Source organism: Pavona decussata, unplaced genomic scaffold (assembly GCF_977016875.1).
Source record: "Pavona decussata unplaced genomic scaffold, jaPavDecu1.1 SCAFFOLD_232, whole genome shotgun sequence".
Taxonomy (NCBI): Eukaryota; Metazoa; Cnidaria; class Anthozoa; order Scleractinia; family Agariciidae; genus Pavona; species Pavona decussata.
Genome location: NW_028145637.1, coordinates 442,531 through 468,519, shown reverse-complemented (window position 1 = coordinate 468,519; position 25,989 = coordinate 442,531). Strand labels below are relative to the sequence as shown.

Sequence of the window (25,989 nt, the reverse complement as noted above, 5' to 3'; positions counted from 1 at the left end):
AACAATTCTCGATCCGAACACCCACTCTTTCGCCATGTTGGAAGTTGTGGCAAAATGAAGCCGTTAATTTTCCTTTGGCCTTCGTCTCTAGTATTTGCCCAGTACAATTAAGGAAGATAAAGTTATGAGGTTTGATCCGAAACGTGCCTTGTTAATGACGTATTTTTCAGTGAATGACACAGGCGTGCTCGGGAGAGTGCTCCTATCAGGAGTCGAACGTAAGACCTTCCGATTACTAGTTCGCACGAGTCTCCTGTAGCTCTGTGGTTCGACTCCTCATAGGAGTACTCGGATTTCCTTTTTCCGAGTATGCTTGTGTCATTTACTGAAAAATACATCATTCACATTTACTCACCAGCCTTAAAATATTCCATCACATTTATTCCAAGCATATATATCATGTTTAATCACAAAACTGGTGATTAATTTTGTCATTAATAATTGAACTTTGTGTTGTTTTCAGGCCATTTGCTGACACAGGAGAATATTTCGGGGGTATTGACAGAGGTCCCTCCACTGATTAGCGAGAGTGATTTGCACATCTCACAGGTATGAGTTAGTAGATAGGTTGATGCATAACACGTTTGTAATTATGGCGAAAATTCTTGTCAGTGTGTGAACAGTGGTGCATAAACGTGAACAAAAGGGTTACCAGTAATAAAATGTTTTTATTGATTTTGTAGCAGTTCATTACAGTAAAATTTGTTAAATATCGCGATGCCTTAATATCGAAATTGCACCAGATAAGCTTTGTTTTTGCACAGATACTAGTTATCGTCTAAAAAAAAAAATAGTTACATAGTTAGTGTTTGCGCAAAGTGCTACATAAACAAGAAATTATATTCAACACTCGGCAAGGAAAAAAGCTACAAAATGCTGTTAGTTTAGCTTAGTACTTCAAAATTACAGCTATTTCAATAAACGTTGTCGGATTAAAATCAAGCTAAAAGACAAGACCGCAATGTTTTGTGGGATTATTTTTTATGAATAATTTCATCAAAATCATCCCTGCACGTGCAGGTCATTGTACTGCTAATTACAACCTATTGTTTTCTCCAGGCATGACTGATTTTGATTGATTTACTCATAAAAATCCCACGTAAACTTTCGGTCTTGTCTTTTAGGTTCATGCTTTGAACCGACAACGTTGATTGAAATAGCTGTATATGTAATAGCAAGAATTATCAACACTTCAATTTGCATTATCTGCCTCAACTTTCGACTTAGTTACTAACATTGGCCTTGATAATTCTCACTATCATTCCCAACGTAGTTAACCAGCCAACCACCCAATGCCAGGAAATTAAATACACAATAAGTACACGATTTTCATGGTGTACTTATTATTTATTTCATTTTATAGTATTGGGTGGTTGGCTAGTTAGCTAAATCTCTAAGTGTACACAACACTTTTTTAATGTGCTTGCGAGATGCAGGTAATTTGCTTATATGATTAGCGTCCAGTGTACTCGCGAGATGTGAACTACTGAGGCATAACCCCAAGCCCGTGACCTGCTCGCCATATGAGTCACCCATAGCTCAGTGGTTGGAGCATCCAGGCTATTAACTGGAAGGTCGTGAGTTCGATTTCTGCTGGGGGCTCGGACATTGTCAACTTAATCCAGTAATTATTGTTATAAATTATCCATAAAGTTTGCTTCTAGACAAAAATTTCATGAGCTTTCTTCTCTCACTTTACAGCTTTCCCTTACATTGTTAACATCTGTTGCCAAGATCCATAAAGACAGTATGGCACAGGTAAAGTCCAGTGTTTTATCCGTTTTTGCATCTTTTTTCTTTGTAATAAGTGATTTACATATCGACGGTAGTTTCCCATGGTCTTTTCTCTTACAGACCATAAAATGACGTCGTAAAAATGTCCAAAACTCAAGTGGAACCACGAGCCGCAGGCGTGTGGTTTCACTGTCAAGTTTTGAACATTTTATGGCATCATTTTATGGTCTATAAGAGAAAAGACCATAGAAAGCCACTGTCGATATGTTAAATCACTTAACAGTATAGACCATAGAAAATCACCGTCCATTTGTTTTTCACAATAACATGGAAAAAGTACGAGCGGAATTGACTTTATTTTCCGTTGAGAAAGCGTGCGTGTTACATCTGACGTCATTTTTATTGTCTGCACTCTTATAGGCAATAGCTACGAGCCAAAAAGCGCGCAGGCGTTTTGTTATTGTCAAAAAGTATTTGGAGCGTCCTACATTGTCTCGATGCTTTTGCAAAGCATTAAAAAAAAATCGCATGCTAAAAGTGCCTCAAATTGACGTGTTTCCTCAGAAAACAAGTCTTAACTTAGCCTTTAAAGCTACTAAGTGAAATTGATGACCGAATGCAACAAGACAAAGAATTCCTTAGTTTTGGGGCTCTTTTTTGAAATATCCTAACACTTTCTCCATAATTCTTGGTGTTTGATGGTGGTACGAGTGATGTCTGCGATGCTGATCTTCGAATGCGTCCCAGTATTTAACTGCATAAGAGTTCTTTACGTAGTCCGGTACCTGACTAGTAAGAGCTTTGTATGTTATCAACAGAATCTTAATAGCCTTCCTTTTGGACAGGGATGCAAGTAATTTTCTTTTTTAGAGAGTTCATAAAGAGCCTCTGTATGGCTTGATGTTCTCTTAACAACTTGCTTATCCTCTGTTTACAGGCTTGCTCTTCAACTCTACCAGCCATAATGGGTTTAATCAGGTCACCTCTTCTGCAAGGTTAGATAGGACTGTTAAGGCCCCGTTTAAACGGTTTCAACATTTTGCTTCAAAATGCGTTCAACACTTTCTTGAACCAAATGTTGGAGACGTTTGAACAGGTAGTCCAACATTGTTGAAAGCGTAAAAAATGTTGAAAGCTTGTTGAAAGCGTGTTGAATCAAATTTAAATCGGTTTAAACTTGTATTCAACATCCATCCATCCATCATTTCCTTTGTTATTGACAATGTTGAATGGTGTGGAACCCGTTTGAACACTCCGTTCATCCAACATTTGCCCAACATCCGTTCAACTTTTGTTGAACGAATGTTGGGCAAAATAATGTTGAAACCGTTTAAACGGGCCTTTATCATCTTTGTATGGCATGTGCAGTTTATGTTATAGAGTATCGCTCAAATGTAAGTTAACAGTTTGTACAGGAACATAGAGTTGCCACAAGTCAACTTTGAGATGCGAAACATGAGCGACGAACGACAGTCGCGAGACGAGCTCAACTGAACTTCACGAAAAAGGACCTCTAAGAAAGTCTAACAAAAACATGATCTTTTTAACAGGGAAATAAAAAAGGCAAGGAATGTTTAAAGGGTGCTTCAGCGCTACTAGATTGCTTTCATTCAAATAATTCAAACTGCACTGCTAAATAGCTTTCTTTCAAATGAATGTTTGTTTTTTTCAACTGAGTTGGTAAAATAATTTGGCCAGCATAAAGAGATTCGAGAGCTGACGTTTCGAGCGTTTGGTTTATGTAGTAAGCAGTGAAGCTTTGCTGCTGGTGGAAAGCTTGGCAACAACATCATGCTCCCCTACCGACACAGCACTACAGTTTCTTTAGAAATGCACCAATCACAGCCGACCATTGTGATATAAATGGTGCTGCGTAATCAGTCGACATCATCGCCTGATGAAGACTAGCAGTAAGCAGCCGAAACGTCGCGATTTACAACTCTAAGTGACTACATCATGAGACAAACGACAATACACTTATTATTGTAGACCCCTTGTCATTTTACAGTTGTGTGCTTAGCCACCTGGCCCTTGATTGGAAACGAGGCTGGAGTTGACGTTGTTTAACATACAAACCTCAGTCCTTTTCACATGTAAATCACTAAATGGTGTTGTTTATATATGAAAAGCAAGGAAGTTTGTATCAAAACAAAGTCAATATCCCAATTTCGATATATTAAAATTCAGCCTGAAGCAATAACATCACTTCCAGGCTTCGGGGAATAAATTGTAGTAGAGTTTATATGGGTTTATTCCCCGGAGCCTCGCAGTGATGTTTATTGTTTCAGGTGGAATTTTAATATATTCCATCCTCCCTTCAACTCAAAGGCCAGCTCACTAAGCACACGAGTTACGTTAGAAGGTCTGTAAGCATCAGTCATCAACAACAAAATGTCTCGTTTTCAATGTGTTAATGGGGCTAGGTCATTAAGTTTGGGGGAATTTCACACGCTCACACTGGTCATAGAATGGAATAAAACCTCAAAGTAACCGCTTTAGACTCTAGAAAACAGAGAAGCAATAAAAGGAGCGTGGATTGGCAAACGTAGTCAAGAGTGTATTATAAAAGAGAAAGCGGATTACATTCAGGCAACTTGAAAAATGACGGCCTGACTTTTTTTCAAGCTTTATCTCAATTTACGGAATGAAAGTGTGATCCATACTGTGTAGAAATTGTCTTTATTTGTTATGTGGCCGTGATTTCATCAACAAACGAATTCTGCATCGGCATTTTCACGTTTAGAGAAAATGCGCACGATCACCCAACTGAAATACCGTGACTTAGCACCAGTGGTGATACAGGTCTGTTTTCTAAACTTGTGACTGTTTAGGTGGAGCCCTGATTGCTACCCTTACACTTCTGACTCAGCTGGTCACGTCTGGAATGAAAGGCATGGGCTTTAAAGATCTCTTCCAGGTATTTGTTGCTTCCAATGCATCATCATTATCACACAACTGCAAGCTGAAAAACGTTGGAACATAGATAATTGAGGGACTGGTTATGAAACCTTGCCATGAAAACAATGTTGCTACAATTTATGTTGGAAGGGCCACGACCGTGTACAATCCTTTGTTTTAACGTTCACACTACAGTTGAATATCTTAACAGGAACGATTCCATTAGCTTCCATTGGTCAGTTGCTCCAACACATTTGAAAATCTATTGTGTGTTGTGCACAAGGCCAAAAACGCTAACAAAAACATATAACAAATTAAATTTCGTCAAGCTTCATAACCAATGTCTTTTATTAACTATGGTTGTAATTGTGAGGCAACATCCTGCAGTAAATTGATTTACTAAAGAATAAGTAAAATTTACGAAAGATTTATATAATAATTGAAACCTCACAATAACAATCACTACTTGTCCACAGCAGCCATGATGACTTGCCGCACAAGCTGATTCATTTACCCAAATGCTTTTATTGAAAACTCTCCATACATAGTGGCGACTTCTCCGCAATGTGTTGTTAATTCTGTTCTAGGTTAACCATAGCAGAGAGAGGCTGTTCAAAAACACTAATGGGTAAAACATCTAGCGAGTCGAACAATGACATTTGAAGAAGTTGGAAAAATGAAAAAATTTGGCAGAATTGTTTTTCTCGTGTTTGTTTGTTTGTTTGTTTGTTTACATATTAGCAGGTGGAAATCCTGAGCCATTTCTCCCATTTTAACTGTACAGACCCCCTGTACAGGTTAGGGTGAAAAGAAACATTGCAAATTTTTTGGACACCATGTAATGAAATATTCCCGAGAAGGTGGTCACTTGTGAAGCTTTCCAGCTTATCCCATAGTGTTATTAATCATAACTATAACAAAATTCTGGAATCTGATTGGCTATCAGCAGCCATGATTTGAGCATTAATAGGACAGTACGCGTTATGCCTGGTGTTATTGGACAATACGCGCCATGCGCGCACTGTTATTAAATTCACGAAAAAGTCAAACTGTTGGCTTTTTTTTTCTCAAATTTTGTTAGAGTTATGATTAATTGGTAACAGCACTTCGTGTCGTCCAATTCTGTCTGTAATCATACTCGTGTTCCGATTTTGTTAATCATTCGTTGGATTACAGACCGAATAGACAATTTCCGAGTTGCCTTGAACCTCATTATGACAGCGAGGCTAAGTGCAAAGCTTTTGTTATGAAAATTTGTTTTCATTCATATGCAAACAACTAATTTTCATATGAAAAGTTTTGCACTTAGCCTCGCTTTCATAGTGAGATTCAAAGCAAATCGGAAATGGCCTATTGGACTCCACTCAGTCCTATTACCATTATTAATTGACATGTTTAGTTGTGTCGTTTCGTTAGACTTTGTCTTGCATACTTAACAGAGCTACAGAATAGCCAGTATTTTTATCTTTACTTTTACCTTTACAGATGTTAGTGTCTCCTATTTACTCTTCAAGCCATGGAAGTCAACAAACTGTAATCCACAAGCAGGTCAGTTGACTTACTATCGTTACTGCGCATACGTTCTGCGCATCTCGAGATACTCGAGTTTCCTATGGGTGGTGCCTTCTAATCCAGGGATATTTTTGCGCGGTTTAAAACTATGCGGAGAAAGCAGAACTTAGCAAGGGCTCTTGGTATCCAAAAAGAAAACTGGGGGTAACCATGCATTTTTGAGAGATAATAAAGCATCAATTTGGATAAAAACGCCGTACACTGCTTTGTATTTTACTACGTCTTTGAATAATTGTTGCTTGATTATCACTAAAAAATTACTTTGACCAGCTGAAGTTCGACAGCTTAACAGATCTCAACATAACACTTGATGGATATTTGCCTTTGGATATTGTCTCCTCGTTATAATCCGTGAAATATTTTTCGTTTGCCTGAGACTGTTCGAAATGCGCCAGACGGCAAGTAAAATAAAACCAAATTATTTATACACGGTTAGATTTAAAGCTTGAATCTTGTTGGGCCGTGTACGTCAAACAAATATTTTTCACAGACAGAACAGAAACTCTTAAAAAAATCCCAACTAGCAGAGAGGCTTACCAGTTAGATATTTACAAAGCGTGGCTGAGGATTTGAACAAGGGACTACCCCGAACAAATCCAGCTAGTGGTCAGAGAGGGGATGTGAACCTGGGACCTCCAGATTACGAGTCCACGACTCTTTTTTTATTATTTTATTTTAATTTTGTTTTGTACTATACTAGGGGTTAAGCCCAGCAGACCATTTCCGATATATTAAAATTCTAGCTTGGTTACGAGGCTTGGGGGAATAAAACAACAGAAATTACATTGAGGTTCAGGGATGGATAATTATTTTCTTTTGTTTTATTCCTCCCAAGCCTCGTAACCAAGCTAGGATTTTAATGTTTGAAAACGGTCTATTTAACAATTAGATTATGAGCTCGAGATTTCTATCGCGTGATAGTTGATGAGGGCGAAGCCCGAATCAACTATCACGCATAGAAATCGAGAGCGAATAATCTAATTGTTTTAGTATAAATCTACTAGTCGTTCAAAACTAAACAAGTAAATTATCTATTTCCTCATCGCAGACACTTCGAAAACGCGAAGAAGCGGGCGCCATTTTTTTGAAAATCGCTACTCACTATCTATCACAGAATAGATAGCGAGTAGCGTAGCCAATCAGAGAACGGCATTCGTGATAGAACACTAGTAGATTTATACTAATAAGGGATAGAAATTTATGAATTTTTTTTTTACGAGTGGAATGGCTGTTTAAATAACAGCAGTTATCTAAGGTTACCAGTGTGACGCTTCAATTATCCCACTTAATATTGTCATTACACATGAGTTTATATTTACTGCATTCCGCTTGGATACGATCTCTTGTAAGACGCGTTCGTTTGGTACATACGCCGTTGTTCCTTGTTTAGTGTGATTATCCAAAGCCATTTATTGTGTTGCAGGCGTTCCATTCCATTGCCAAGTGTGTTGCTGCATTATCCATGTCCTGTCCTTCAGATGGAGAATCTGCTGTCAATCAATTTGTTAGAGATATCCAGGTAAAGAATCCAAACAGATCGAAACAGTTAACACTTTAAAAGCACCTGACAGTGTGTGCGAAACCATAAGACTGCATTTGAAGTTTTTTTCTTTTCGAGGTGCTTTGAACCTCATTATAGAAGCGAGGCTTCGTATACAGTTTTTATAATGAACATGAGTTTTTCTGCATATGTAAACAAAATTGTTTTCATATAAAAAGCTTTGCACAGCGCCTCAGTTTCATTATGAGGTTCAAGGGACTCGGAAATGGCCTATCTTCTCTCCTCCCCCTAACTTTAACACCCCCCCCCCCCCCTTCCGAATATTTTCCAGTGTCCCGTTTCAGTTTTAAATACTGATAGCCATTCGCTTAGTCCTCTGTGTGTGTGTACCTAACTCTTTTATTAGAATTCTTCTTCTTCCAAGTATGGCTGCCACGTCTTTCAGAGAATGCTTATTTCACCGTGGAAACGGCCTCGACGCAAGCATAAGCACAAGCACAAGGATCAAAATTTTTCGTTTTGTTGTACTTGTGCTTGCGTTGCGTTAGCCCTTATGCTTGTACTTGCGCCGCTAGTGAGAACCAGGCTTAAAGACAAACTTGTAATGAAGCGAATGGACTGCAAATGAAAGTTGTTGTTATTTGCTGAACAATCTATTTTTTGATTGAGGATACGTCTTAACGAATATTCTAAAAGAAGCCACATTATTACTGTTCTTTTGCAGAGTGTAAAGGTTTCTGATCCAGTTAGATTGTTTTCCCTTCTTTCACTGGGTGAAATTGGAAGACATATGTATGTATCTTCATGAAATGGACGTTCAGAGTTGTTTAAGTGCATACTGTAGCCTTCTGAATGCATGCCGGTTTACACGCTGCGATTGGTCAGCCAAACTGCGTCGAAGCGTGAATCGTGCATGTATTTCGACATCCGATCTACCACCGATTCATTAAATGAAATCGGTCAGATTTAGAAAATCTGTTGCAGTGGAAAATACTTGTTTCTCAGGTCGGGTCTACACACTCCAAAAATCCGCCACGTCAATGAAAATACACGTGCGATTCGCGTGTAAACAGTCTTTCGAAAAACACTTTAATTACATGTGTTAGAATGTTATAATTTTAGGAAAAGATACAACATTTTTGATTAAATACAAGACATGTTTCAACAGTTCTACAGTTCTACAGTTCTGTCATCTTCAGTTGAAATGAATAAAAAGTAAAAAGTTGAATTTATAATGCTGCACAGAATGTTAATTAGCCATAACAACAAAAGAAAGCATGACAATGCATGTTACAAGGAAAGTTTTAAATTGGCATGATACAGTTGATGATTTAATGTTGGTGAATATGTATAGAATGTGCTTTTCGAATGTACGTTACTTTGTTTTGTGACCTACATTTCGTTGCGTTAGTACCTATTGTAAGTGAAACGTTTTGTCGGTTGAACTCTATTTCCTGCTTAATGTAATAGAGCTCCCTTTGTCTTGCAGTGATCTTAGTAGCCATCAAGACCTAGCTGTAGCCATTCTGGAATGTTTTTCGTCGCCTTCAGAAGAAATCAAGTCAGCAGCATCTTTTGCATTGGGTTTGTTTGATATTTTTTTTACTTATTAAGAAATGTACCTTTCACAGCGATTAAGAAAACTGTTGAAGATGTTGGCCCACTGAAACTGATCAAAGACTCAAAGGTTAGAACCAGTTGTGCAGCACGACAAACAGTAGTTTCACTATGAAAATACCGCTCGATGACACGTGACGTCACGTTATTGCTGTCAGCTATACACGCAAATATTTTTACGTGTTTATTGAAAATAATTATGTTTGTTGTATTTTAGGCAAAATTGCTGCTGGTAATTTAACCTTGTATCTACCATTCCTGCTCAAGGAGATTCAGGCAAATCCAAAAAGACAGTATTTGTTGCTTCATTCTCTTAAAGAGGTTTGTAACACGTTATAATATTACATGTGCTTTTTAGTTTGGGAAGAGCTCGTCTTCTGCGTTTGTAATAATTATACTCGCTGGTGACCTGATATTGTAATGTTCAGCAATGTGATTGGTTCCCTTCTAAAGTTATTAAGATCCTTCTCGGATAGTTTGTTGCTTGCAACGCCAACTTATAGAAGTAGGGTTACATTAGGAGACAGATCATACCAGGTCGCAGCTCCGGCACTTTGGAATGTATTACCGCGTGACTAGCGACGCTTGTGCATTGCTGCACATCCGCGAATTTTCAAAGTGTGTGCCTGCTGTTTTTCATGTTCTTTTTCTTCGCTTTATTTTTTAATGTACTATACGAACCAAATTATTTCTTTACCTCAAACACCTCAAATCGCAGTATAAACATTAGATCTACAATATTAATTTAAGGACTTGCTATTTGTTGATATCCATTCCCTCTTCAGAGTATATATTTTTTATTGTATTATCCTTTTTTGCTTTTATTTGGTCAAATGATTACGGGTAAACTTATTTCACTAAACATCAGAGGCATCAGCAACTTTCGAAAACGAAAAACAATTTTCACCTGGTGCAGAAAACAAAAAGCAGATATTATATTTCTACAGGAAACTCATTCGACCGAGAACAATGAAGCCCAATGGAAAAGGGAATGGGGCGCCCCATTCTTCTGCTCCCACGGGGCTAACAACGCCCGTGGGGTTGCGATTTTGATTCGAAATAATTTTGATTGTATCGTTGAACAAAAGGTAGCTGACGCATATGGCAGATTTCTCACACTGAAAGTGATACTCAATGGTGAACAAACCCTTCTAGTAAACATTTATGGTCCAAACAGAGACAATGAATTAGTTGCCTTCTATCTCTCGCTATTGCAGACTATTGTGAAAAATGATTTTGATACTATTTAAAATATTATAGGTGGAGATTTTAATTGTCCATTAAACCCCACAGTGGACAAAAGAGGTGGTAACCTTTTCCCAAGGTAATCTGTAATTAACACAATAGAAGAGCTACAATCAGAGCTGGATTTACATGACATTTGGCGCATTAAAAACCCTACGACACGTAGTTATACATGGAGTCAATCGGAACCCCCAATTTTTTCTAGATTAGATTACTGGCTAATTTCACACTCTCTAGCGGATAATGTTTGTTCGGTCGATATAATACCCTCTATCAAAACAGACCATTCCGCAATCCTAATAGAATTTCAAGGTGTTGATGCAAAAGCTAAGGGTCCTGGGATTTGGAAACTTAATTGTTCCTTGCTGAGTGACGAGACTTACGTTGAAAAAATAAATTCTCTAATACCTAAATGGGTACAGGAAGGTGAGATCGATCTTGAAGACGATCAGTGTGGGACTGGGTGAAATATAACATTGAAAAATATTCCAGACAATATTCAATGAATAAATGTAAGGAAAAGAAATTGGAAGAGCAGAAGTTAAGCAAGGAATTTAAGGAAGCTTCTTTAATTTTTGAAAATAATCCTTCTCAGGAAAATCAAACGATTTTAAATGTGCTTCGAGAGCGGATTGAAAAATTGTATGAAGAAAAGGTTGAAGGTATAATCGTAAGATCACGGGCACGGTGGCATGAGCACGGTGAAAAGAACTCCAAATACTTTTTCAACTTGGAAAAACGAAATCATATAAAAAAGCATATTCGGAAACTTCATATGAGTGGGGTGATTACAACTGATCCTTTTGAAATTTTGGATGCTGGTAAGACCTTTTATGAGAACCTTTACAAATCTAAGCGGAATAGCTGGCAACAAAATGAACAATCTTTCAAATTTGAAGACTTGCCAATGCCAACTCTGTCGAATGAGCTCAGACAAAGTGGCGAGGGAGCGATTAGTTTGGAGGAATGTACTGAAGTTTTAAACTCCTTCCCTCCAAATAAGGTTCCAGGTAACGATGGATTACCGGTAGAATTTTACCAAATATTCTGGGCTTCTATTGGAAACCGTCTAGTAGAATGTTTTAATGTATCATTTACAAAAGGAGAATTGAGCTCATCACAAAAGCAGGCTGTAATTACTCATTGAAAAAAAGGACCTAGATCGCTGCGACCTAAAAAACTGGAGGTCGATTTCTCTTTTAAATGTTGATGCAAAGATTGTTTCGAAAGTCATTGCCGAAAGGATGAAACGGTTGCTACCGGGAATAATACATCATAATCAAACTGGATACATTCCAGGAAGAAACATCGGAGAGAATATACGTTCAATTCTTGACATAATGAGTTTCACGCAAGCTAAAAATTTGCCAGGCCTTTTGTTATTTATTGATTTTGAAAAAGCTTTTGATAGCTTAGAATGGCATTTTCTTAAAAAGTGTTTGGAGCTATTTAATTTTGGACCTGATCTTATAAGATGGGTTAATACTTTTTACAAAAATGTAAAAAGCTGCATAATAAATAATGGACTATGCTCCCACTATTTTAATGTTGAGCGTGGGGTTAGACAGGGAGATCCCCTCTCTCCGTATCTCTTTGTCATTTGTGTTGAAATATTGGCTATTGCAGTACGAAACGATGAAAATATTAAAGGGATTAAAATAAGTGATTCGGAAACTAAATTACTTCAGTTTGCTGATGATACAACTGCCATTTTAGCGGATTTGACCTCTGCTCAAGCTTTGCTTAAACTACTTAACGATTTTGAGAAAGTCTCGTGCTTAAAACTGAAAGTTATGAAAACAGAAGCCATGTGGATTGGATCTCTTCAAAATTGTGAAGACGTACCTCTGGGATTCAAGTGGAAAACATGTGTCAAATTTTTGGGCATTTTCATTACATACGGTGTAAAGATACTTGTTGAGAAGAACTTCAAACAAAGATTGAAGAAAATCGCAAATTTAATAAATCTTTGGAAGTCAAGAGGTCTATCAATTCATGGCAAAGTGAGCATTATCAAAGCAATACTTCTTCCCAAAATGATTTATCCTAGCTCTTTTTTAAGTACACCAGCCACGGTAATAAAAGAATTCAACGCTTTGGTGTTTAATTTTTTGTGGAATGGGAAAGATAAAGTCATTCGACGCTCAACGAACGCGCCTTATGATTCTGGTGGTCTTAAAATGATTGACTATGAAACTATTGTAAAGGCATTAAGATTAAGTTGGTTAAAAAGAATAGTAGATGTTGAGTGTTGTGGCTTTTGGACGCATTATCTCAATTATCTTCTGAGCAACAAGGGAGGGTTATTTTTCCTTGAATGTAATTATGACGTAAAGCAAATCTATGACGTAATGCCAATCTTTTACTATGAACTTCTATCTTGGTGGGCTGAATTAAGAGAAACTGTTGACCCTGATAGGGGTCACGAATACATCTTATGGAATAATAAAAAAATTTTGATAGAGGGCAAAACTGTTTTCTACAGACACTACTTTGATAACGGTGTAATTTTCACAAAGGACCTCCTTTTTGACATGACAAATACAGATTCATTTAGAGCAATGAAAGAGCAGGGCTTAACAAATTCTAATTTTTTCGGTTTGGACAGGTCTGAGACAATCCGTTCCATCAAAATTACGTACTAACATACAAAATTTCATGACCGTCATTGATTTGGAAAATTATAAATGTAAAAACTACTATAAACATTTGACAAAATTTATATACGAAAAACCTAGGAAATGGGATAAGCTCAGTCAGGAATTTTATTTAAGGGACCGTTCATTTTTTATGAGCATGGGGGGGCTGGTGGGATTTGGTTAATTGCCACTACGAAACTGTATGACCCCCCCTAGCATGCAATTTTTTTCCACATGCCCCCCCCCCCCCAAGCAGAAACTATTTTTTTCTGATGACCCCCCCCCCCCTCCCGCCCAACCAGAAACAAATCATACTCCTAACTTTAGCAAAACGCTTATGTACTGTTTATATCAAAGATAAACGTAATTGTTACTGTGATTTCTTTACAGTACTATTAAAAAGTTACCGTTCTCTGCTTAGGTAAAGATTTCTCTTGTTAAAAAAAACGTTTTACAGATAGCAACACGTTTACGGCAACGGCAAACCCTAAATTTCCATTTAGATTCTTAGAGGAACTATAAAAATAATCAAGCAAATGTTTAACGTGTAATTACTCCCCTTCGAGTAGAAACAATACACGTACAGATCTGACTAACAAAATACGGATCGAAGCATATCAATCAACGATTACGAGTCATATTAAACAGAAAAAAAACAGGGGACACACAGATATCAGGCGCGTAGGTAAGGGTTAGATAGGGGTGTTTGTTGAGCGCCGGAGGCGCTCTTACTAGGGGGGTCCGGGGGCATGCTTCCCCCGGAAATTTTTGAAAATCTAGGTTCCCAGAAACCTCATTTCCTGCATTTTGAGACCCATTTCAGGCAAATCACAAATTTGTTTTACAGCAGCTTTTTAAGCTATATACATCATTTCTGCGGCATAATTGTCTCAACTTAAACAAGAAAGTTCAATGTACATTCCGCGTCCTGTCAAGTTCTGATAGCTATTCGATCTGCTGATAGTCATACGCCAAGCTGGTAAACTGCATCATTCTCGGGTGTAGGCCTTCAAACAAATTGACTATCTCGTCAAGATTGACGGGCATATCATATTTGATATACATTAGAACCAGGGCGGACATTCTACTCTCTCGCATGGTACACCTCATGTAGTTGTTCAACCTCCTCATTGTGCTTTTTCTTCCGCCATTATTGATCTTCAAAGGGGGTTCGTTCGAACCCCCCCTCCTACACGCCTGGATATTAAAGTACTGCTATTAAAAATGACAGTTACAAGCTTTTCTGAAGATGGCCTACGGCTCAGATTTACCGTCAACTGAAGTCACCAACAACAGTTCTATTACTAAAAACTAATCTGGATGTTCACACTAGGCATACTACTGAGTCTACTGATACTCCTGGGCTCAAATAATTTACTAATCAACAGTCTTTATAAAAGTGAGTACTATTAAACAGAACATTAAACAATCTATTGATATAGTTCTGAGTACAACCACTTAATAGAAAACTACTCCCCCACGGATGATTCAATAGTGAGACTGTTACGTTTTTATATTAATTTGAACTTGTACAAACATAGGTGTCTACTTCAGTTTATATTCATTATTGCTTTTCCAACAGATATGCTTCATTTCCTCAGTCGTTGTTAATATGAAATGCAGATTTCGACCTCAGCATGTAAAACAAATTAAAAGTGGTTAGGAAAATCGTATTAAATAAAATTGAAATAATATTCAATTTCTTCATCTGTTTTTGTGTTGAGCCACTTTCAATTTCCCCTACTAGCGAATTATTGCTGGTGACCCCCCCCCCCCTCTTTCACTCAATTTGTTTTGGTAGCCCCCCCCCCCCCCCCTTTAGTGCCATTTTTTTTCTCGTGGCCCCCCCCCCCCTAAATCCCACCAGCCCCCCCATGCTCATAAAAAAATGAACGGTCCCTAAGAGAAGACCAAATTTCAGAAGTATATCTTTTACCTTTGAGAGTTGCTAGCGAACCGTATGTACGCTCTTTTCAATACAAAGTGTTAAATTACATCCTCTACACAAATGACCGTCTTTTTAAAATAGGGTATGTATCAAATCCAAACTGCACCTTTTGTAAAGAGCATCGAGAAACTATTCATCATATCCTATTTGAATGCTCTTTTTCCAAGCTTTTTTGGAATTTGGTGTCCTCTTGTATATTAAATAGGCTTGGAAGTTGCGAGTGCCTCTCGATACGTGACATTATGATAGGCATTCTGAAGGAGGGAATGGATCTGCTTAACTATATAGTAATTTTAGGAAAAACGTATCTGTGGACCTGTAGATGTAAAGGAATTAACCCCATCTTTAATCATTTCAAGAAAATTTTGGAAATCAAATATGAAACAGAAAAATACATAGCCTTTAAGACAAATAAAATCCGCCAATTTAAAAAGAAATGGGAGATGTTTGAGGTATTTAATTTAATTTAATTTAATTTTAATTTCAATTGTAATCTTAATCAAAATATGTTATTGTCAGTTAATTTAGTAGCAGTAATTTTAGATGTTTGAGGTATTTAATTTAATTTAGTTTAATTCTAATTTCAATTGTAATCTTAATTAAAAGTATGTAATTGTCAGTTAAAAAACAAATCACTTAATTGACACTGGATTAAACTTGTGTCGCCATATTGTTGAAAAAAAAAAAAATGTATTACCGCGTGAGATTTGTTCCATTACAGATCTATGGACTTTTAAGTGCCATCTAAAAACGTACCTCTTTAAGGAAGCTTTTATTGATTGAACTTTTAATTTTTATTACGATGATTACTAGTACCTTAACATGCATTGTATATTTCGATTTTTATCATGGTATATTTTTAATAATTATCATTTAGATACTCTGTATTTAATTATTATAGATAGAAATTATGTAATGCGCGCTTGATCATTTCATGGAAAGTGCGCAATATAAGAATTAAAATTATTATTATTATTTTTAGTGGTATTATTATTATATTATTATTATTATTGTTATTATTATTATTATTATTATTATTATTATTATTATTATTATTATTATTATTATTATTATATGATGCAATATAGTTGTACAGCATTATTTGGGAGGCACGCAGCTTCGAGCGAAACTTTTCTTTTTTTTTTTTCCTTTTTCCCTTTAGCAAATCGACGTTTTATTATGTGGTTGAGTATATAACAATTATTCACGGACGTTGACGTGAACAGTAGTTCATAGTTTAGGTAAATATCGGCCACTGTTCACCGATACTGAGGTTAATAATTGTTTTAGCATACATCAAACCAGATAGCCAGCCCTAATTATTCACTTTTTTGCTGGAAAATTGCAACCTCCTTCCCAGGGTTGGTACGTCCCGAGGTTGGGCAAATTGATGGAAACGCTCCTCCCCACAAGGGGAGGAACGTTGCGTGACGAGACACAGAACGGCTGCGAGGGAGGCTATGGCTTTTGTGGCTGTTTTAGTCATTGTTATGACTTCATTACCATGTTGTAAGGGGGAGATAAAGGGGCTAACTATCAGCCATTTGTCTTTGTGTCAAGAAAGAAAAACAAGCAAAAAATTGGTTGGTCATGATGCAAAATAACGCATGTAATGGATGTTGACGTGTGGATGTGATTGTGTATTTTGTTTCTCCAGGTCATATCATGTGAAGCAGGCAGTTCAACTGGAGTGGAGGCATTGAGGCCATTCATTGGCTCCATATGGTGAGATACTGGATTGTAACAACGGCGGTAGGGGTGGGGATAGCATGGTCCCAGAACTGAGTTATGTGTCTTCTGAGAAAGAAGTGAAGAAACCTCTGTGCTCGTGTACTGATAATTCAAAGAGAAACAAGATCTGATCACTACATGTATTTTGCTTGTCCAGGACGTTGTTGTTCAGTCACTGTGAGAGCACAGAAGAAGGAACGAGGAACGTTGTTGCTGAGTGTCTTGGCAAACTGACGCTCGTTGATCCACTTCGTCTTCTTCCTCAACTTAAGGTACGTATCCCGACCGTGAAGACAAAATACAGCCAAAGTCAAGCCAGTTCACTCATAACCAGACTCGCCCATAGTGAACCTAGCGAGCCCACTGGTCTACGTAGCTGGAAGTTTTAGTTGGTTGGTCGCGAGAGGAATGGAACGGGAAAGAGATAAATTCTCCCCCCCCCCCCCCGCTCCCCCACTCCTCAAGAATTTTCGTTATCGCGTAGCAACTACAACTTGAGTTCCAGCTACGTAGGACACTTTCCCACACTAGCCTGCATTGAGAACTAGAACAGTTGTATGTTCAATAATCAGCATCTCTTTTAAATGACAGACTTTGAAATCGTTCGTGTATTACACGGAATGCCATTATTATTTCGATTTGATCGCGTGGTTATGTGAGATCAGGACGACATGAAAATGAAACGAAATTCTGAGTTAATTTTGCTTTTTTGTTGCAGGAGTATCTGAACTCGGACTCAGCCTTCGCAAGGAGCACTGTTGTAACAGCTGTTAAATTCACGATTTCCGACCAGGTAAAGGATTCAGTAAACTCTAGCACATGTTACCAATAATTTGTCAATGTAATTTTTAGGATGCATGTATATAGTTATATGCTGTGACCCCTTCTTCTTCTATGGAAGTGTTCGCAATGCGTTATGTTGTAATCCTTCCCTAGATGTCATTAACAAATTGTAAATATCCTTATTGAATAAGGATATTTTTTACTGGCGACCTAATCATGAGCTCAACTCCACCACAGCATAAGCATGAGCTTGTGTACAGCAAACGAGCAAGCTACAATCAAGGACAAAAGAGCTTGGGATAAATGTAACAGTGTGTACAACGCATTTCACTCCCCCGCACGCTCCCCCAATACAGTGATGAAGTCCTCTTCGCATTTTTCTTACACGAGCTCAACATTGTAAGTCAGTGGGGGTCGGGGAACGGAACTTTTTTGGTTTGCGATTACTGTGATTCTGTTGCGTAACGCGTAGGGAAGGAAACATCGTGAATGCGAATTTGTCCCAACCCTCATCTTTGAGCTCTTATCTTTAACGGAGTTTTCTTATTTTGAACGTTTTACCGCGGTTATGTCGAGCTATTGGCTGCTGTGTTAAGACTGGCTTACACACGCGGCAGAGCGGTGAGGTCACAAAAACATAAATACAAACAAACAAGACTTACCAACATAACAGGAACATAATAACGTAAACATGATCTTTTCCGCTTTATGTCATTATGCCCATAATCTTATTTCGTTAAGCTGCTGGTGTGAATCAGGTTTTATGGCGTTCACCGTATCAGTGGCAAAGGCTTAAGCCTTGTTCACACTAGCGAGATAACGGCATAAGGGCGAAGTCACGCAAATGCAAATAAAAATGGTTGTCGATGTTTTATGTCGCAAGTTTGAACAACGTAACGTAATGCGTAGCAGAAACATAATAACCTAAGCCGGCGAAAAGACATAAAAAAAACTGATCTTTTCTTTATGTCGTTATGTTATTATGTCAATAGTGTGAACCAGGCTTTACTTCTCGCGAGTAGCCGGAGCGGATCATTCTTTTTCATGTGCGTTCAGAGAAGCGATTATTTTGAAAAGTTACCTCAAAAGTGAGCGATTCTTATTTGAAGAAACTTTGTTTGTGTTGTTATTCAGCCTCAACCAATAGACAGCCAGCTAAGAGGATGCATAGGAGACTTCCTCAGGACTGTACAGGACCCTGACCTGGTGAGTCAACATGGAAATTCTCCTTTCTTATCTCGTGGACATTTTGTTATAGTAGTTGGAAGAATTTGAAAATATCGTCACCACCCGGCGGGTTTCTCAAGCTGCCTGTCTGGAAATTCTTATTGTGTATTAGTAAACGGTTTAATTATACAGATTTATAAAGATCCTATTTAGGAGTTGGAGCCAACACTAAAGGTGTGTTCGATTGACCCTATTCCAGAATAGGAATACATACAATGATGACAAGAAATCCCTCATAAGAGGTTTTGGGAGTTACTGGCTCTTAATTTATCGTGAATCAGCGAAAGTTTGCAGAAATGTCTTCCCAAAGTTACTCAATCTAACAGCTATTCCGCTTATTCTTATTCCGGAATACGGTCAATAGAACGCAACCTTAATTTATGTCTGAACGTACGGCGGGCCGCAGGCTTTTTCACCGTTCACGGATTAAGTTGTTTACCACACGTACATTGAATAGAAAAGAAGTTCGTTACAAACATTCATTAACCCTAAATTAACATGTTTATTCTCCCTACTACTCTTTACACATTTATCATGGGACTAGTTGAGAGAGTAGAGAGTAGAGTAGACGGTATGTTTGGTGATCATTCCTTTAACTATCATGATCTGAATGTTTAATCAATCAGTGATACTGTGAAGAGAAATTAGATGTGAATCATTGTTGGGACTTGAATGGTTACGTTAGACAGAAGGCCTGAAGGAAACTACGGGGCATTCAAGTCCACTAGGACGAAAATCGACAAACTTTTAACAGATTTTTGGACGTCAAGTTAATGTTTAGATCTTTAACTTCAAGACGAAATTAAATTTAAACCAAAATTGGTTGCCCGAAAGAGCGTAAAATACGTCCGCCATTACTCAAACAGCTACCATTTGAGCCGACTAATCTGGTGCGGCGACTTTTTCTCTCGTGTTTCCACCTTGTCATCTTGGCGGCATCAAACATCTCGAAAAAGCAGCCGAAATGTTCAACTTCAACCTCTGTTTCTCCCGTTATCGTATAAACAGCTGCATCTTAGAGCAATCTCTAGAAAAACTCTGACATTGAGATGAAAACTTTGTTGATGGGATAGCATGACGTCACGTTCTACTCGGCCCAACTCTTCGTGTGCTTCATGGACATTCTTGAATTGTAATGGCGGCAAACAGAAGCTTGAAGTAATACAACTTCTCGTTAGAATAACAACTTAAAATTTATCATGGGTAATGCTTTCCACCTATATTTTTGAATGCTAAAGAGAAAAGGAAAGGTATTTGCATAATCAAAACAACAGCTTCATGCAAACAAACAAAAAATAGTACAAAAAAGAACAATAACAACAGCAGTCAAAGAGAAGGAAGAAATAGTTTTCTTGATGTAGTTTCAACAGATAAAAATTACACTTTTTTGATATTATTCGTAAATTGCCTTATATTAGTTTTACAGACGGGGGCGTGGAAAGCGTTTTGATATTTATTGTTGTATTTCTTTCCACAGAATGTTCGCCGTGTGGCTCTCGTCACGTTCAACTCTGCAGCTCATAACAAACCAAGTCTGATTAGAGATTTACTGGATCAAATCCTGCCACAGCTGTATAATGAAACCAAAGTCAGGGTACGGAGTGTTATCATAAATGCTTGCTTGGATAACAGTGATTGTATCAAGTCCTGGCACCATTTTGTACTCCATTTTATGTCCTTTTCACTGCATTTTGTAGTTCTTTTTGTATTTTTATCGTTACAGGCAGAGCTCTCAAGCTTTGTAGTCTCGTACTTTTCTCAGAGCGAACGAAACGCGCGAACGCGCGCGAAGATTGCCTCCCGGGAGGGGACGCGACTCTCGCGCGATTTTCGCTCGTTCTACTGTCCTTGAACGCCGAAGTCAACAACGTGTCACCAATGAAAGTCGTCGTGTTTTTTTTTTACACCCGAAGTTGTGAAACGTAGGAGGCTCAAACCCTTTTGTAGAGAAGCTTATCATTTTTATTTTATTATTATCAATCAATATTTTATCAGAAAACTCCTCTGCAAAGTGGTTTTTAAGGAGGTTCTGGATTGAATATAAATTACCATGGAGGGATTTAGAATCGCGTTTTACGGCAAACGTCAAACGTGAGATTTGCGTTTATGCTTTCTTAAAAAGCGTAGGACACAGATGAGAATACTGCAAAATAATTGTGACCTTTGATGCTAAGCAAACTGCTCAATTTTAATGAAAAACTGAAAACAGTGAGCGGCAAATATACCTTACAGGAAATTAACGCTTGTGTTAATTAAGGTATTCGAAGTTAACACGACTTAAATTAACGGGAATTGACGAAAAAAGGAAATAACGCGAAATAGTTGGTAAAAATTCAAAATGAGGGAAATTAACGCGACTTACACAAAGAAACAGAATTTGTGGAGACAACAGGAACAAATTTATTTTAACATTAAGTGTAACAATCCGAAATGCAGACAAAGTTCGTGGAATTGTCCCTAAACGTAGGGGTTAAGCAAAGGAATGTGGCCACTTCGAGCGTTCTTCACAGTGTCCATGATACCGGCGGGTGTCCACCCTGATAAAAGAATGCCTATTCCTTTCTGCAGTGTATCGAGAATTTGGGGCGAAAATAATGGAAATCAAGGTTGGACATTAATGCGCCACTTAATTAATGACGCGGAAATTAACGTTAACAAAAATTAAACGCGACCTAAATGAACTCGAACTTTTAAAACCTATAATAAGGTAGGATAAACATGGTCACGTGGTCATTTCTGCCGTTTCCCGTAAACCGCCATTTTCTCTGATAACAACAATGGAAAACTAACAACAATTACACTTCACAATAACAAGCTTCTTGTTTACCTTTTCCTGTCTTTTTTCTCTCGCAGAAAGAGCTCATACGGGAAGTGGAGATGGGTCCATTTAAGCACACTGTGGATGATGGTCTAGACATCAGAAAGGTACCTACTCTTGGTTTGTTTCACTCAAGCATCGCTGAAACGCGCTTGCAACAAGAGGCAGAACCCGGGGGAGGGGGTACTCAGGAAAATTAGTCACGGGAAGGTGCGAATGAGGCCAAGTTGTTGTACCCCCTCCACTCTCCCCCCCCCCCCCCCCAACCCCGCCAAAAAAGTTCTGTTTGATGGACTTTTTGGGGGGTCCATCATCTTTATTTAATTAGCAATCGTCGGAAATTAGTCAGAGATGTTGCTTGCCTAGCAGCTGAGGGTAGACTGTTCCAGAGGACTGTACCACTATAGTCCACTTTTAGCCTACCCAGAACGTAGCCTGTTCCAGGCTCCTAGAGAGACGCGCGAAGGAGAGGGCGAGGGGACGAAAACGACGGGGGTGTCCAGCCTCCCTCGTTTTCGTCCCCTCGCCCTCTCCTTCGCGCTTCTCTCTAGGAGCCTGGAACAGGCTACCCAGAACGTAACCCACCAACCCCACCGAAAAAATCTCTTCACTCAAAACAAGTCCACCACGAAAATGTTTTTCACTAAAAAGCCTCCAGTCCTTAATTTCCATCTCAGGAATGTCTTCGTACCTCCCCCGCCCTGTGTTTGATTTACCTGAGTACCCTCCCACCCATCTCCTTTCCCATGTTGGGAACAGGGCGACTATTGCTGAAGAATTCCTGTAGAAAGTTTCCCGTCTAACGTAGAACAAGCGCCTCTTCGGCCCAGACTATATATGCATCCATGTCCTCTCTGGGTTTGTACGGGTTATGTGTATTTTGGATAGTCCCAAGGTTGTGTTCTGTTGAGATCAACCTTTACAACCTTAGCTAGTTCTGCTTGAGTTGGCTGAGGTGTACCAATAGAACAGTTTTCCGACGGCTTTCGATTGAAACGCGATTGTTCCTGGTTAGCCCCTGTTTTGTGGTGGGTGTTGAAGACGAAATTCGTCAAATCCAGGGATTTTGCAATCCCAGCAAATTCAACCAACCCAAGATAATTGATCCCGATGGAACGCTACCAGTTTAGCAACGTGTCTACTTTAGAATATATTCCTCTTACTAACCGAGTTCGAGGAAATCTATGCGTTCCTCAGAGTCCAAACCGAACTCTTCTCACATAACATTAAAAGCTTTCCCGAAAAAAAAAAAACCCTATCGGTATGTTGGGCTTCTTTCGGTTTCTTATCGTGTTCTTTTGTTCCTATCAGGCTGCGTTCGAATGCATGTACACGCTTCTGGACACGTGTCTCGACCGGCTGGATATCTTCGAGTTTCTAAGTCACGTGGAGGATGGGCTCAAAGATCACTATGACATCAAGGTGGGTACGGTCACGTGGTTGTCGTGAGATTGTTCTCAAAATAAGCCCCTTGCAAGGCACCTGATCGTAGATGTGCCATGGATGGCACCCGACAACATTGAAAACTAACTCTCGCAAAACAAGGGGAAGCTGGTGTCGGTACTACACGATAATATGATTTGAAAATTATCGACATTCAGTATTGTGGTCAGTAGCGTGACCACATGTTCAAAATAACCTCTGCACGCATTGCCGTCTATTGTTGTTGGTTTTTGTTGTTGTTGTTGTTGTTGTTGTTGTTGTTGGTCGAGTTGTTCTGTAATGTGATAAGGTCATAATTTTCCTGCTTGTTTTATTTAGATGCTGACGTTCCTCATGCTTGTAAGATTATCTTCTCTGTGTCCTAACGCCATACTACAGCGTGAGTATTCAAATCACAGAATGGCAGAATATTATATTATATTATTAGTAGTAGTAATAGGACTGAGTGGAATACAATTCAGGGAGTAATCGGTCGAGTAATTTGAAATTACAAGCACGATTACCCCTGAACTGTGCGACACGAAGTCTCATTGATAACAAAAGCTAATAGAATATTTGATGTAAGTACAAACTTATTACATCAGCTTACAACTCAACATTCAAAAAGCAGTTAATATCGTCCTTTTTGTGTTTTTAATCTGAAGCTTGGCAACCTCCTCGCTCAAGATAGTTAAATTTCATTGGCTAGTAATGTTGGCTGCTTTATTTTTATTGGCTGTTTAACTGTCCGGTTACAAGCAGCTTGTAATAGGACAGGTCAAAATTGGACAGTGTTGGAGCTGTAGCAGCCAAATTAAGCAATACAGAAGGCCTGTTAAAAACAAATCAGATTAGAGCATTTTGTTACGGACACAAAATATTGTTTTATTTTAGAACCTCTTGAGCCTTGTTTACAAGTGCGCTCTTCACTTCCATGTAGCCCATAAACATTGTTCACCGGCTAACAGTGTGTTTGTGTTTATCTGTAGGCGTAGACATTCTCGTGGAACCTTTGCGCGCCACCTTACAGACGAAGGTGAAAGCAAACTCCGTAAAACAAGAATTCGAAAAACAGGACGAGCTCAAAAGATCCGCACTCAGAGCTGTGGCCGCACTCTTGTCCATACCGGACAGCGGTGAGTGTTCACGTGACATTATTTCTCGTCTCTCATTGGTTGATAACAATGAGAACTGGCCCGCCACAAAGGCGGGGAGTGGTTGGGGGGTGGGGGGAAGGGAGGGGAAATCAGTTGCACGCACTCGCTCGATTCGTTCGTGCACGCGATTCCCCTACATCCTCTCCCTAGGCTACAGTGATCTTTGTGACGTTAGGCTATAACGGCCGTTTGCTATCGTAAAGATATCGTATTGGGGGGTGGGGGGGGGGGGGGGTGTCACTGTTGAAGTTTAAAGGATTAATTTTTGACCTCGAGATCGTCATAGTCAGAGGAAAGCCACTCCCTCGTAATGATCAGTGATTACGAAATCGCTGTTTTTATTATTACTCTTTCTTTCGTTGACGAATTAATCCCGAGCTTAATACTCCTTTTTCAGATAAAAGCCCGTTGCTGAGTGAATTCCTGGCGCAGATCAAATCCAGCCCGGAGTTGTCATCCATGTTTGATTCTATTCAAAGAGATGCTGGCTCAGCAGAGTCTATGGACACTAGTTGAATGTTCTCAGCGCGTTGAACGTCACGTCTTTCACTGCCACGGCTCATCAAAGTCAAAACTAAAGGAAACGTTTAGCAAAAACTGGAAATAAAAAATAAACTGCACCACAGAAAAGGACTACTCAGTAGCTTTCGTTTGAGTGGTCACACTTTAGGATTTGATCCACAGACTGAAAAGTTAGAACTACCTTATTCAACATTAGCATATTATACGGAACCACAGGAAACTACTGATAAGTAACTTTATTTAAAGTAATCACACTTCATCCATTGACTCAAAGTTAGAACCACCTTGCTCTACACAATAAATAGTACTACAGGAATGTACTGCTCAGTAGCTTTCATTTGACTGATCACACTTAGGATTTCATCCGCAGAACTACCTATACAACAAAGTAAGCATTACCGCAGATAAGTGCTATTTGACTTTTAGAGAATTTCATCCATCGACGAAAACGTCTGAATCACCGACTCGAGAGTTTGAAGCAGATTATTTGGTTCATTGCTTGGCTGTGGCATTGAAGGATTTGCCCAAAAAACAAACCAGTTGCCTTTCTAAACGGAGTAAACAAACAAATAAACGGACAAGAGTTTTCAAACAAGCAGTGTTGGTTGATGGTGACCCGAACGTCATCCATTGTGCTTGTTACGTTACTTTTAAGGCCTCACTTGCCGGAGGGCACTAAAGCCGGTACGTGTCTTGAATCCTGGCCCTGTAAGCGAGGGGCAGAAGGAAAAGCCTTTAAACTTTTTGTGGTTAAAAATCAGTAGTTGTAGAAATGCAACGAGCAAACATCAACTTAGTTTTGTCAGAGGTATTCCGTGGCCTTGTTTACTGCCGCGCGTTTAATTTGCTTGTAGTAAGGAAATGTAACGAGCTGAAGTATTCCGTTTGGTCGCATTGTTTTGCTGCGTCAGTCTGACAGAACCTTTTATTCTTATGGTAGCAAATACGTTGATGTTAAATCGTTACAGTTGTCGTGGAATGTCAGTAATTTTGTCGCGCGTTAAACTGTTATAATCGGCCGCCATGACTGCGCAGCTACAGTAGCAGTAGTCTATGGTGCGGTTTTTTCTTTTGACTTTGAAAAAAAAAGTACGAGATTAAAGCAACTGCTTCAATTGAAGAATAAAATTCTCAAACCACTTTATGTGATTTACAGTTCAACAGTTTGTGTCTCT

General features: G+C 38.7%; 1 protein-coding gene and 1 long non-coding RNA gene across 2 annotated transcripts in view; one reads left to right on the top strand and one right to left on the bottom strand.

Annotated features, from left to right (window-relative positions):
• The window catches only part of LOC146458613 (cullin-associated NEDD8-dissociated protein 1-like), a 47,184-nt gene extending 21,221 nt beyond the window's left edge, over nucleotides 1-25,963 (top strand). The window contains exons 23-41 of the mRNA XM_085090546.1: nucleotides 464-549; nucleotides 1,702-1,758; nucleotides 2,672-2,729; nucleotides 4,566-4,651; nucleotides 6,118-6,180; nucleotides 7,628-7,723; nucleotides 8,430-8,497; nucleotides 9,195-9,289; nucleotides 9,540-9,643; nucleotides 16,812-16,879; nucleotides 17,043-17,157; nucleotides 17,604-17,678; nucleotides 18,803-18,874; nucleotides 20,373-20,489; nucleotides 21,749-21,820; nucleotides 23,025-23,135; nucleotides 23,475-23,535; nucleotides 24,125-24,271; nucleotides 24,690-25,963. Of these exons, the coding sequence (XP_084946672.1) occupies nucleotides 464-549; nucleotides 1,702-1,758; nucleotides 2,672-2,729; nucleotides 4,566-4,651; nucleotides 6,118-6,180; nucleotides 7,628-7,723; nucleotides 8,430-8,497; nucleotides 9,195-9,289; nucleotides 9,540-9,643; nucleotides 16,812-16,879; nucleotides 17,043-17,157; nucleotides 17,604-17,678; nucleotides 18,803-18,874; nucleotides 20,373-20,489; nucleotides 21,749-21,820; nucleotides 23,025-23,135; nucleotides 23,475-23,535; nucleotides 24,125-24,271; nucleotides 24,690-24,808 (1,670 nt within the window). The 3' untranslated portion in view covers nucleotides 24,809-25,963. The remainder of the gene's footprint in view (nucleotides 1-463; nucleotides 550-1,701; nucleotides 1,759-2,671; nucleotides 2,730-4,565; nucleotides 4,652-6,117; nucleotides 6,181-7,627; nucleotides 7,724-8,429; nucleotides 8,498-9,194; nucleotides 9,290-9,539; nucleotides 9,644-16,811; nucleotides 16,880-17,042; nucleotides 17,158-17,603; nucleotides 17,679-18,802; nucleotides 18,875-20,372; nucleotides 20,490-21,748; nucleotides 21,821-23,024; nucleotides 23,136-23,474; nucleotides 23,536-24,124; nucleotides 24,272-24,689) is intronic.
• The window catches only part of LOC146458607 (uncharacterized), a 184,841-nt gene that overhangs the window by 67,672 nt on the left and 91,180 nt on the right, over nucleotides 1-25,989 (bottom strand). The window lies entirely within an intron of this gene.